A 13,184-nucleotide genomic window follows, 5' to 3' on the forward strand; every position below is an offset into this window, starting at 1 on the left:
TACAGGGGAAAATAACAGACACCACACCCCCTCTCTGAGACATGGTAGCCCTATGTAGTCCAGACTGGCTCCAGTCAGCTCCTGTGTCCCTTCTTCTGTTTCCCTAATACTGAAATTTCTGTTTTTCTTTTACATGCAGCCAAGAATCAATCTCTCTCTCTCTGTCTCTCTGTCTCTCTGTCTCTCTGTCTCTCTGTCTCTCTGTCTCTGTCGTCTGTCTGTCTGTCTGTCTCTCTCTCTCTCTCTCTCTCTCTCTCTCTCTCTCTCTGTCTCTCTCTTTCTAAATAGTTTTTTTTTTTTTTGAGCCTGTCTTAGTTAGGGTTTCTATTGCTGTGAAACACCATGACCAAAAAGCAAGATGGGGAAGAAAGAGTTTATTTGGCTTACACTTCAGCATTGCTGTTCAACACTGAAGGACGTCAGGACAGGAACTCAAACAGGGCAGGATCTCAGTGGCAGGAGCAATGCAGAGGCCATTAAAGGGGAGCTGGTTACTGGCTTGCTTTCTTATAGAACCCAGGACCAGCAGCCCAGAGATGATGCCACCCACCATGGACTGCGACCTACCTCCTTGATCACTGAATGAAAAAATGCTTACAGCTGGATCTCAAGGAAGCATTTCCTCAGCGGAGGCTCCTTCCTTTCTGATGACTCTAGCTTGTGTCAAGTTGAGACACAAATCCCCAACTAGCAAACCTTACTCATGCCTGGGGAGCTATCTCCTACTACAAGGGCTTCGCTGGGCAGTATTTCAGCTGCGCGACACGGGGTTCCCAAGCAGGAAGGGAAGCAAGAAAAATTACACACGTGAATGAGTATGTAAACTCTTCTAGGGATGAGTGATAAGGCATACATTCTTTTAAAAATTTGAGACAGGGTCTTGCATTTTGTTATATAGTCCATGCTGGTCTCAAATGTACCATCTTCGCACATGCTACGCCTACACTTTTAACACTAATCTGCACTCCCAGACACATACAGTTCAAATTGTTTTTCATAGTATATAATTTCCTTCCTTGCCAAATTTACCTTAATGTATATATGTATATGTATAAACATCACTTCAAAAATAATAATTTATTATTAGTCAAGTATGATTGGCTATGGCTCAAGAACACTAATTTAAGTCACCCAAATGACTTGCAAACAGTATTTTCCGCTCGAGCAGGTGCACAAGGGCGGAGACAGGGGCAGTCGCGAGGCCAGAAGCCTGGGAGGAAACTTTCAGCTTCGCAAACTTGCGGGCGAAGTGCAAACGCCGGCTCGGCTCGCAGCTGCTCGCACAGCCTCGGCGGAGTCCCCTTCTCTTCCCAGCCCCTCCCCGGCCTTTTCCGACCTCCTGCACTCCCGGCCAGCGCCGCCGCCCGCGTCGACGTGGCGGAGCGCACAGGTCGCGGTCAGGTGGTCGGTGACGCCCGGGACCGGATCCCGGGAGGGCGGTGCCAACGCCCGGGGTGGGGACTGCGCGGGCGGCCGCGGGCGGAGCGCGGAGCGGCGCGGAGGAGCGCTGCGGGCGGAGCGCCGGGAGCGAGGTGGCACAGACATGGACCGCGGCGAGGAAGGTAGGCGGTGGCAGGCTCCCGGCGACCGCGCAGAGCCTCGGAGTGGAGTCTGGGCGACCCCGACCCGACACGCTTCGGTGGCCGAGCTTGGGAGCTACTCACGAGCGTGGAGCGGGCAAAGGGGCCGCGTTGCTGGAGCGTGAGTGTGAGCTAGTGTGCTCCGGCGTGCTCGAGCTAGTGTGCGCGATCGCTTGCGAGTGTCGCGGGTGTGCCGGGGAGGAGAAGAGGAGCGAGAGCCCGCGGAGGTGCTAGGATGAGCGCAGGGGATCACTCACGCAGCGCGCTGGCCTCAGGGTCACCGCCAGATCCTGGAAGTGATGGCGTTCAGATGGGACCATGACTTGAGGAAGACTTCCTGCCTGCGAGTTAGCATTCTAGGTGGCCCTTGAGCCCATGGCCACAGTGTTTGGATGTAGATATTCGTCACACTATGAGTCCTCAAACTGTAGTGCTGCCTGTGGGTTTGATTGGGGGAAGGGAGCGTTCATGGTCTGGGTCTTAGTTACTAGCTAGGTGGATCGCATAGCATGGAACCCTTGGTTTCATGCACCATGGGTCGGTCTCCTTTTTTTTCTTCATAAGACAGCAACTCAAGTGAAATTGACCGGAATAGAATCATAATGGAGATGTGGCCAGAGTAGGTTATAGTTTTCAATTGAAATCTTGCCTACACTGAAGAGCTCTGCAATGAAACTGGTATGGGTGAGAGGATATACAAATGCTAAAAAAAATAGCCAACGTTTAGGAAGGAGGGGTTAGGAATCATTCCTGTTGTATGCCCCGGTAGAACACTTCCTTTTTTGCTTATTTGCCGCTGGTGTTTGCCTTTGATATGAGTTTCAAGCATGAGTTTTTAAAAATGTAAATAAAGCCATATTTTACCTTACTGTATTTTACTTAGGATTAATTTGTGAGAATTTTTAGACCTAATAACCCAACCTTTCTTTTAATTTCACTACTCATTTTGTGTATGCTTATAAACCTATGTACAATATGGTATATGTTCATAAGCTTGTTACTCATGTACCTATACACATGCACACATACTGTCTAGATTTGTGTTCCCTCTTTGAGCCTGTATGATTAGCTGAGTTAACAAGGTAGCTTGTCCTTTGTAGGTCAGTGAGTTAGAAAGTTTGTATTAGAAAACCCTGGGATACCTTTATAAACCGGCATTGTTTCATATGACTTTTCCTGAAGACTGTCTGGGTACATATGTGTTTGTGTATGAATCTGTTTTTGCATTGCCATGTTTACCATACTGATGTTTTTAGGTAACAGCTTGTTACTTTCAAGTGTGCTATGGTGCTCTTTGGCTTAGGTGTCTGGGTGACTGTTGTAATGGACTATGGTTTCTCACAGCAGCTGTCTCAGCCCCTGGTGCCACTGCAGCATTCCAGGCTAATGTACTCTGTGTGGTTTCATAGGGCGTGCTCTTTAAAGTTCCTAATGCTAGGACTTTAAAGTGAGTCTTTACAATGTTCAGGTGTTTCCTGTGTGTGAGATATTCACTTGTCATGCTATCATAGTTTTCAGTTGGGCAGCCTGTCCTCTTGGAGAGTATGGTATCCCCAGATCCTTGGGAAGGGCAGCTGGATTTACATTTATTCTTGCTGGGATTTCCTTATACTTTTAGGACAGGCTGCCTACCTGTCTCATCAACCAGACTCCAGAGGATGTTGGTACTTAGGCTTGTTGATGCCTAAGTTGGAAAGTGCCTGTGTGGCTGCTTCCAGCTGCCAACCTCGCTCTCTCTAGTTCCTTTTTTGACTTCTTGCTTCTTTTTTCTTTTTCTTTCCTACTTCCTTTTCTCTGTGATAAGGCTGTGTTGGGTGGGGCAGAGGACTTTACCTGTAAAGCGCATTTGAACTGGTAGTGCGAGTGGGTCTGCATCTAAGGAGTCTGTGGTGGGACTTCTGGCTTCTTGTGAAGGGCTGGGAGTGAGATGTGCAGTTTTAAATCCGATTTTCACTAGCAAACTGTGCTGGCTGGGATGGAGGGTAGCAAGCTGTGATTGTGTCCTTAATTGGGAGGTCTTTTTCCCAAAAATTATTTCAATCTAGATCAGAAACTGTTAGGATTTACTTTATTTTTTTGTTTTTTTTTTCTTTTCTTTCTTTCTTTTTTTTTTTTTTTTTTTTTTTTTGACAGGGTTTCTCTGTGTTGCCCTGGCTGTCCTGGAATTCACTCGAAGACCAGGCTGGCCTTGAACTCACAGAGATCCACCTGCCTCTGCCTCCTGAGTGCTGGGAATAAAGGCATGTGTCACCACCAGCAGTAGCAGCAGCTGGATTTACATTTTATATGCTTGGAGTTTTCTTAACATTTGTCCTTTAGAACATCAGCAACAGAAGTTTAGCTGCAAAGTTAAATGGCCCTTTCAGGTCTTACATGAATTCTCTTGAAAAGGTCTTAAGTTTCCTTGTATGATGTTGGTGCCCCAAATCTATCTTTTTTTTTTTTTTCCTGTTTTTATTTGTTTTTTGAGACAGGGTTTCTCTGTGTAGCTTTGGAGCTTGTCCTGGAACTCACTCTGTAGACCAAGGCTGGCCCTTGAATTCACAGAAAGCCGCCTGCCTTTGCCTCTGCCTCCCATGTGCTGGTACTAAAGGCGTGCACCACCAACTCCTGGCTTACACTACTGGTTTTCTTAACAGACGTATAAGCTAACAAACACATTTCTATCATGTTCATTGACACTTTGTAGTATGTGGGTTCTACTATTCTTCTACTTTCTCTTTAGACTTTGGGTGCCATGCTTTCCTTCTGTTGCAAGAGATCTCAAAAAGACCTTTAGTTGCATACTGCCTTTCCAGCGTTCCTAGCTAGGCATTAAGCTGGGCACAGGAAACTTAATGTGTATGGTGTTTCCTACTTTGCACCACTGTGCCACTTGCTAACTGGAGCATGCCTTGTGTGAAAACAAAGCCCTCCTGTCTCCTTTTATGGGGCTGAATAAATATTTATATGCCAGCACTATGTCAGTAAGAACCTCAGCACTGTAGTACAGCAGCAGTGGTAACCCATCTCCGGAGCATGGTGTTAGTATCAACAAAACAGTATTTTGAAGAGAAAGAGGACCAGTTTCCAGGGCCAGGAACCTGAGGAGAGAAGAGGCAGTAGGGAAAGAACAATGGACTGATGTATTGTCATTATTTAACCATTTAGCCTTAGAGATAGCCTAAGTCTGGGATGTCATTTAGTTAAAAGTAAAGCGGGTGTAGAGAAGAATGGGTAACCCAAACGGTCTGCTCACGTGACACTGGGGGTGACCTGCCCAGGTTGTTGTTCAGCACCCTCCATTCCCATATGGTGTGCATGGATATCTTTGTTAGTTTTCCTCCACTGCCTGCTTTTGTTATTGTTATTTTTTTGTGTGTGACAGCCTGCCTGGTCCCAAGAGGAAAAGCTGAGTAGTAGGAGTGGCTGTGGTCTCTTAACAGATTCTCTAAACAGAATAATCTATGTGTGTAATAAAAAAAAGATATTACACACTCATAGTTCAAAGCAGAACAAAGCAAAGAACAAAGCAACCGCCCCCCCCCCAATCCCTTCCAAGAGCGGGTTGCTGCAGGCTAAGCTCATTTTATACCCTCTTGGGGTTAATTCGCTGCTTTCATTGTTGACTGTTGTAAAATCTCTCTTTTGAGACTCCCCCAAACTTTATTTAAACTGGCGGACTACCAGCTGTACAGATTGTAAGGACTCAGGCATTATGCTGGCCTGCCCCATCACCTGGCTTAGTGCGCTCAGGCAGTACCCTGGTCAGCCCAGGGTTCCGTGATTGTGTACTGTGCACGCAGGTGGAAAGAACCCCTTTAAAAGAAAGACCCCTGCTCACCTACGATCTCTTTCAGACTCTTCTCTTTCCTGCTGTTCCCGTGGGGCAGAGAGGACTTTTCCTATCTCCCTCTTATCTTCTGTCTCGTCTCTCTGTCTCTGTCTCAGTGTCTCTTTAACTCTCTTCTCTTTCCTTTCCCCTCCCTCCCCTTTCTAATAAAACTTCTCACTTAAGCTCTGTCTGCCTGGCATGTTTGTCCCTCTGCCTTGGTCACTCTCGCCTGTCATGGAATCCACCAAGGTCCCCCTCAAGCTTTACTTTTTTAATTTAAAAAAGAGATTAAAGGATTTGTTGGTTGAATGGTTGATCCATCTAGACAGGGTCCTGTTAGGTAGCTCAGGCTGGCCTTGAACTTGCAGTCTTTCTGTCTGTGAGCTAGGGTCATAGGTGTCACTGTGCCTGTTGACTCAGGGTACTTAAGTTGTTAATGAAAACTGAAAAGAATGTTAAGATCTAAAAATATATTTTTTGGTACTAAAATGCTTATTTTTAGAAAAATTAGAAACATGGAGGAAGAAAAAGAAAGCAAAACTCTTTGTTTTTCTTTTGCTGGGGCTGCTGGATGAACTCAGGTTTGGGAATCGAACCCAGGTTTGTTTTTCTTTTGCTGGGGCTGCTGGATGAACTCAGGTTTGGGAATTGAACCCAGGTAAGGGCTCTGACAGTGAGCCATGTACCCAGCAGCTTTATTGTTTGTTGTATGTGTGTGTGTTCAGAGGCCAGAAAAGACAGGTGTTTTTATCTCTATCTTACTTCTTTAGAGCCCGAAGCTCAACTTTTTAGCCAGGCTGGTGAGCTCCTGGAATTTGCCTGTCTCTGTCCCCAGTGTTGAGGTCACAGGCATTGGTAGTGACCTTGCTTTTTACATGGGTGCTGTATTTGTTGTTGTTGTTGTTTGTTTGGTTTTGTTTTTTGAGACAAGGTTTCTCCATGTAGCCTGGCTATCTGGAACTTGCTCTGTAGACCACATCAGTGATCTTCCTGCCTCTGCTTCTTAGTGCTGGGATTGAGGGCCTATGTCACTGCTACCCAGTAGGTTTTGAATTCAGGTCCTCATGCAGAACAAGCATTTGCCTACGAAGCCATTTCCTTAGCTATTTGTCTTTTTTGGAAAGAAGTCTCTTCCAGCCCTAGGCTGACCTTAAACTCCTGATCCTCTTGCCTGTGCCTCCCAAATACCACCAAGCCTGGCCATATTTTTATTTTTAAGGCCATGTGGACATGCATGCTTATTGATATACTATTTTATGTCTAAGATAGTCAATATTTAACTTGTCTCTCCTTGATAGACATTTAAATGTTGTGTATAGAAGAATTGCCAGGATTGGCAATTGCCAGAATTACCAGAATGTCCTTGAACTCAAGGAGATCCTCCTGCATTTGTTTCATGAGTGCTGGGGTTAAAGGCATGTGATATGGCTGGGAAGTAACAAGGGCATTGTTAGCATTTAGACTTCCCTTTGCATCTGTTTCTTTGCATTGGTATCGAGAGGACATCTTTCATGGGAGCATCATCTTATTTCAGAAGGATGAGATGGGGCCAGAATGCCCTCTTGCACCTACTGCTGCTCAGTTTATTTAGCTCAAAACAATAAGTTGTTTCGAATGAGATTCGCTCCCGTAGGCTCATATATTGAATACCTAGTCCCTTAGTCCCTATACTGTTTGGCGTGGGTGGGTGGGTTAGGAGGTGTGGCCTTTTGGAGGAGGTGTGGCATTTTTGGAGGAGGTGTGGCCTTTTTGGAAGAGGTATAGCACTGGAGTGGGCTTTGAGGTTTCAAAGGTCCATGCTGTACCCAATCTCTCTCTCCCTCACCTCCCCCTTTCTTTCTTCCTTTCTCTCCCTTTCCCCCTCTCTTGGCTCTTGATCTTGCTTGTGGATCAGGATCTACTGTTCCCACACCATGCCTGCCACCTGCGTCCCTGTTCACCACCATGATGATAATGGACTAACCGTCTGAAACTGTAATCAAGCCCCTAATGCTTTCCTTATAAGCTGCCTTGGCTATGGTGTCTGTTCACAGCAGTAGAACGGTAACTGAGACAGCCAGAGGTAGCCTGCTTTGGCATGCTTTGTCCTGAGCTGGGATTTGCCTACTGGAGCAAACTGAAGCAACTACATGTGTGTGCATCATGCCTATAGGAAGAAGTCTTAGAAGGGTATGACTGTTCACTCTTGATTGTGCCAAGCCCTACTCCATGGAAATGGTACCAGTTATTGCACTGACACGTGTGAATGGCTGCTTCCCCACATAGTGTGGCCAGGGTATTCTTGCACATTTTCAGCTTTAATTATCTCACAAAAGAACGATGACTCACCTTCTCCTCTTCTCCCCTCCTTTTTCCTCACCGCCACCCTGTCTTTATCCCCAGCCCTTTTCTTCTCCTTCTCCATCATCTCCCCCGTCTTCATTTGGAGACAAAGTCTTAGCAATTGGCCTCATTTGTGGTAAGCCTGCTGCTTCAACCTCAGACAGGAACCACACCTGGCTGATGTCCTTTTGTGATAGGAAGTGTATCCAGTTCTTTGAATGTGTTTAACATTTCATTTTCTGCAAAACGTTCAGCTATAATCATGCCAGTTTTTCTGTTGTGTTCTTTGCGTTTTCCTGCCTTGTTTTGTGAGTTGTGGCCTTCTGTCCATGGTATGAGGTGGTGTTTGCTTTTTCTAGTTTGCAGGCCCTTGTTGGACTTCATGCTGATTTTTTTTTCTTTTTTTTTTTCCCAAGCAGAAATACTAAGCAATGATCCTTTTCATTTATAGCTTCTAGCTTATGAATCATTCCTAGAAATGCCTTCTTCACTTGGACTTTATGGTTTGATGGTTTTATTTTTTACATTTAAATCTTCCATCCATCTGGAGTATAGTTTAATCGGAGACGTGAGGTTAGAATTTCAGCACCTCAACCCCTCCCCCCAGTTGGCTGCCCAGCCACCCAACACCAGTGCTTGTCCAGTGGGTTTCCCCAATCCAGTCCAAACACTGCTGTTGTCAGACACTAAACCTTTGTCTTGTTTTCCTCTTTGGTTTGCATGTTCACTGACAGCGACTAACTTCACAAGATGCACACAGGCTATGAGAGCCACACCTCCCTCCCCGTTTCACTTTGTTTCCTTTGCTGTCAGATTTTCCCTTACTATTCTTGCCAGATTTTATTTCCAAATGAATGTTACTGTTAACCTGCCCAGTGAATTGAACAGAAATGCTGACCGTTTATTCTTTTTTCTGAACTGTAGAAACTGGTTTGCTTTCTCCTCATTCTCTTTACTTGCTTTTTTCCTCCCTCCCTTTCTCCCTTCCTCCCCCTTCCTCTCCCCATCTCTTTTTCTGTTTGTCTTACTATGCAGCTCAGGAAAGTACTAGGATTACAGGTGTGCCGTAGCATACACAGCTTAGTCTATTTTTTTTTTTCTAATTGAATACCTTGAATGTTTGTCAGAATCATAAAATGTGTATAATTTGTTTTGAATGCTATTTGATCATGAGAAACCACAGTTTTGAAAAAAATGATTTTTTTTTTTTACGTCTTCACGGTTCTAGTGGTATAGGTAGGAATGGAATCCTCCTTTAGGTGGCTATGTACCATTGTCTCCTCCTTTAAGAGTTAATCCAGTTGGGTTGGTCTAGCTCCTGGCCAAGGGACCATTCCTCACCAAGGTAGTTTCACCTTAAGCTATCTAAAGAGGTAGGAGGAGTAATTTACCCCTGAATGAGGTGATCTGCTTCCCCAATTCCAGGCTTTTCTGCTGTTGTCCCTGGTCCCATCCATTGCTCCCTTAGGTCCCTGCCAGAGTCCCAGCAGAGAAAGGCAAACTTGCCCTTCTCTTCTCTTCTCCCTCTTTCTTTGGAGCACTGGTTAGAACCTAAATATATATTTAGTTTTTATGTTACTTTGGGCCTTTTCGCTCTTTCTTTAATGCTCCCTTCTCTGTCGTGTGGTTGCTCCTCTGCCAATGTGGCTGACCTCTGTGATGGCTTAACCAAGACACCATGGCTTTCTCTCTTGCTTTGCTTTGTCTTCCTTCATGGCTGCTGCTGAGATTGACAGCTTGTCTGCCCTGGGCAAGTTTTCTTTGAAGCTCCAGTAAAAGAACTGTCTTAAATTCTTCTATTGCCGAGATTAAGAACTCCAAGAGATGACTCTGATATCCTTGGTGTTATGTAGTGAACATGAAGGGACTCCCAGAAATTGCTGGTGACACTATCATTGGTATGCTGGCATTGATGTCTTTGCTGTTCATGGGTTGTATTCCATTTTTGTTGTAAATAATGCTGTAAGAGAAGTTGCCAACTTAACTAACAAAATATAGTATTAATGTAAATGCCTTTAGGTGACATTTTAGGCATATTGTATGTCTCTGAGTGACCTTTGGTACTTCTTTCTTGGAGTCTGTCTGTCTTCTGACTTTAAATGTTTTAATAATCAGTATTAACACAGTGGGTTCAGCTATTCATTTAGATACCTTAGCTCACAAACATCGCTTCATGTTGCAGATAATTCAGTTTTAAAAACTGGATATATAAAAAGTTTTGGACTAAGAACTCAAATGGCTTATGTGTCCCCGTTGCATCCTCAGGTTGTGGAGCCAGTGTAGATGAGTATGGAAAGTATGGCTTAGTCAGTAGGGTGGGAAAAGGAAAGAAAGTGGTTTATCCAGCCTGCTAGAGTTGATCCTGAGCTAGAAATAAGATGCCCCGGAACAGTTAGCCATACTCAGTGTGGGTGTTTGCAGGAGGCAGTCCATAAGCACAGGCCACATCACATACGTGCTGACTCGAGAGAGCACTACTGTGAATGGAGTCGGACTCGAGTAGACAGTAAAAGCTAAGAATCAGGGAGAGAAACTGGCTCAGCCAGGAGACAGGAATATATGTTCAAATATGCTTCTAGCTTTCTATAAACCACAGCAAATGTGCTTTGTAAATACAAGAGACGGGCCCTTTCCTTCTGCAGTCTGTTTGTAAAAATGTCATGTGTACATAAAGCAGATGGTGCTGGTTAAGTTTTTATTCAGCAGGGGTGTAACAACACGAATTCTAATTGGTATTAGTAATAAAAACCCAGAGACAGATATTGGGGTTAAAGCTGAAGATCAGAGAAGCAAAGCAGCCAGCCACTAAGAGAGCTCTCACTTCTGGCAAAGCTCAGACCGAAAGGACGATCCTGTCCTCAGACTGCATCTGTCTCCACCGATGCTCTCAGCTTCTGTCTCCTCCTGCCTTATATTCCTTTCCAGTGCTGGGATTAAAGGTGAAGGGACACCATGACCATGGAAACTCTTATAAAGGAGAAACATTTAATTGGGGCTGGTTTACAGTTTTAGAGATTAGTCCAATATCATCATGGCAGGAGTGTGGCATGCAGGAAGACATGGTGCTGGAGAGGTAGCTGAGAGTTCTACATCTGGATCCATAGGCAGCAGGAAGTAACTGTGAGTCACTAAACCTGGCTTGAGCTTCTGAGACCTCAAAGCCCGCCCCCAGTGACAAACTTCCTTCAACAAAGCCACACCTACTCCAACAAGGCCACACCTCCTAAGTGCCACTCCCTGTGAGCATATGGGGGCCATTTTCTTTCAAACCACCACACCATCCACCTAGTCCATGCCCAGACCTTTAGCTAGCACTTTGTACATTGTTATGATCGTGTTTAATTTATAAATACATTAATTATACAGAGCAATTATAACAACAAACCATATTTAAGGGTATTTGAAACTTATGAAGTGCTTATATCTGGGGGTTTTGTCTGTTGTTTTGAGACAGGGTCTGCGTATATACCCAGGATGGCTGGGAACTCACTCTGTAGCCCAGGCTGGTCTAGAACCTACAGCAGTCCTCAGGCTCACTCTCCCAAGTGCTGGGATCAGAGCATGGTTGTTCTTTAGTTTCTAAGACCATGGAAGACAAGCCCACAAGTAGCATCGGAACACAAGTGTGATGTCCATAGGAGTGTCAGTCATTCCTAAGAGTTCTGCTTGTTGCTTTCTCTTGAGTCTCTCAGCACTACTGCCTTTTTCATTTGCTTATGGGGCATAGTCCCAGTGGCCACAGCTTTCCCAGATTTCCTCTGCTGGGTATAAAGAGCAGTACAAAACCATTACCCCAATCAAACCTATTGTTTCTAAGAAAATGATATTGGGTACAAAGCCAGTTTTTTTTTTTTTTTTATGATTGCTGAGCAGGACACAGCACACTTTTTAGAAATGTTTTCCTCACAGTTAATTAAAACAAAATTGAAATCTGAAGGGACAAAGGAATACAGTGTCATGCCTGATCCCAGTTGCTTAGGTTTTCTGGAGTCCTTTTAGTGTGACGACATTTTTGGAGTGTTCTGGACCAGGCTTCATTCTAAATGTTCCAGGTTCCTTTTTTTTGTGACAAGCCCTGAAAGCAGGTGCTAGTGACCTCACCCCCCACCTCCCCTTTTCCCCTCTGCCCCCAATACACTGGGTGGTGGTGGTACATGTCTTTAGTCTTAGTACTCCAGAGACAAAGGCAGGTGGATCTCTCTGAGTTCAAAGCCAGCCTGGTCTACAGAGTGAGTTCCAGGACAGGCTCCATAGCTACACAGAGAAACCCTATCTCAAAAAACCAAAAACATAAAAAATAACATATAAATAAAATGACTTCTTGGGGCTGGTGAGATGGCTCATGGGTTAAGAGCACCTGCTGCTCTTCCAGATGACCTGGGTTCAATTCCCATCACCCACATGACAGCTTACAGCTGTCTGTAACTTCTGTTCCAGAGGATCTGATTCCCGCATACAGTATACTTGCAGTCAAAACACCTATATACATAAAATAAATAAATAAATAAATAAAATGAATTCTTCAGAGCACAGTGCTTGGTACTGACAGATCTATCTGGTGTCAGGCTAAGATGTACATGTCATTGTCTAGACTTAGCATCATCTAGAAGTCACTCAGTGTCACTTTTCCCTTCAAGGGCAGTAGCATAGCTATTGTAGAGTGTAGAAAATAGATAGCACTAAGAAATGGTGGCCTGTATGTCTGTCTGTTTGTCCTCTTGCTTCATAGCTAATTGTAAATGTTGAGGGCAAAGCATGCTGGGTATGAAATCACATCTGGATTCCAGATTTCACGTGACCTTTTCTGGTTCTGTGACATTGGGTAAATCAGCTCACCTCTCTGACATTGATAATGCCCCAAGGATTTGTGGAAATGAAGTGAATATCTATGTAGCTACAGGTGTTACTGGTACTGAAGCTGAAAGTTAGATGAATCTGGATAACTTGAACTCAGTGGAGCCCAGTGCAGATCAAATGACATTTATTTGGGGGTGCTTCTATAGGGTGACCACCTCAATGCGTAGGGGCAGTGTGGACTAACCGACAAGGGAAGCAGATGATGTGAAAAGTCATCCAACCGTTCCAGGGAGGAAGCCAGCAACTGTGGGTCTGGTTCACAGAAGAGAACTCAAAGCGGACAGCCTCTGAACTCAGACTCAAAGGCTACAGAGGACTGGATGTTTGTATACTCTCCATCCATAGGTTTTTGGTCCAGTGTGGTGGTATTTGGAGGTGAGGACTTGGGGAGGTAATTTAGTCATGAAGGATGAACTCATGAGTAGGGTTAATGCCTCTCTCTCTCTCTCTCTCTCTGTCTCTCTCTTCTCTCTCTCTCTCTCTCTCTCTCTCTCTCTCTCTGTGTGTGTGTGTGTGTGTGTGTGTGTGTTTGTGTGTGTATGTATATGTATGTGGTGGCTAGAAACCAACCTTCAATGTGTTCTTCAGGTGTTTATCAGGTGCCATACTCT

At 44.8% G+C, this 13,184-nt stretch overlaps 1 protein-coding gene across 1 annotated transcript in view; it reads left to right on the forward strand.

The window, feature by feature from the left end:
* Window positions 1–1,255: 1,255 nt before the first annotated feature.
* The window catches only part of Tpd52 (tumor protein D52), an 84,430-nt gene continuing 72,501 nt past the window's right edge, over window positions 1,256–13,184 (forward strand). The window contains exon 1 of the mRNA XM_035439993.1: window positions 1,256–1,562. Coding sequence (XP_035295884.1) covers window positions 1,544–1,562 — 19 coding nt within the window. The 5' untranslated portion in view covers window positions 1,256–1,543. The remainder of the gene's footprint in view (window positions 1,563–13,184) is intronic.

Source organism: Cricetulus griseus, chromosome 2, assembly GCF_003668045.3.
Source record: "Cricetulus griseus strain 17A/GY chromosome 2, alternate assembly CriGri-PICRH-1.0, whole genome shotgun sequence".
In the NCBI taxonomy this organism is placed as follows: domain Eukaryota; kingdom Metazoa; phylum Chordata; class Mammalia; order Rodentia; family Cricetidae; genus Cricetulus; species Cricetulus griseus.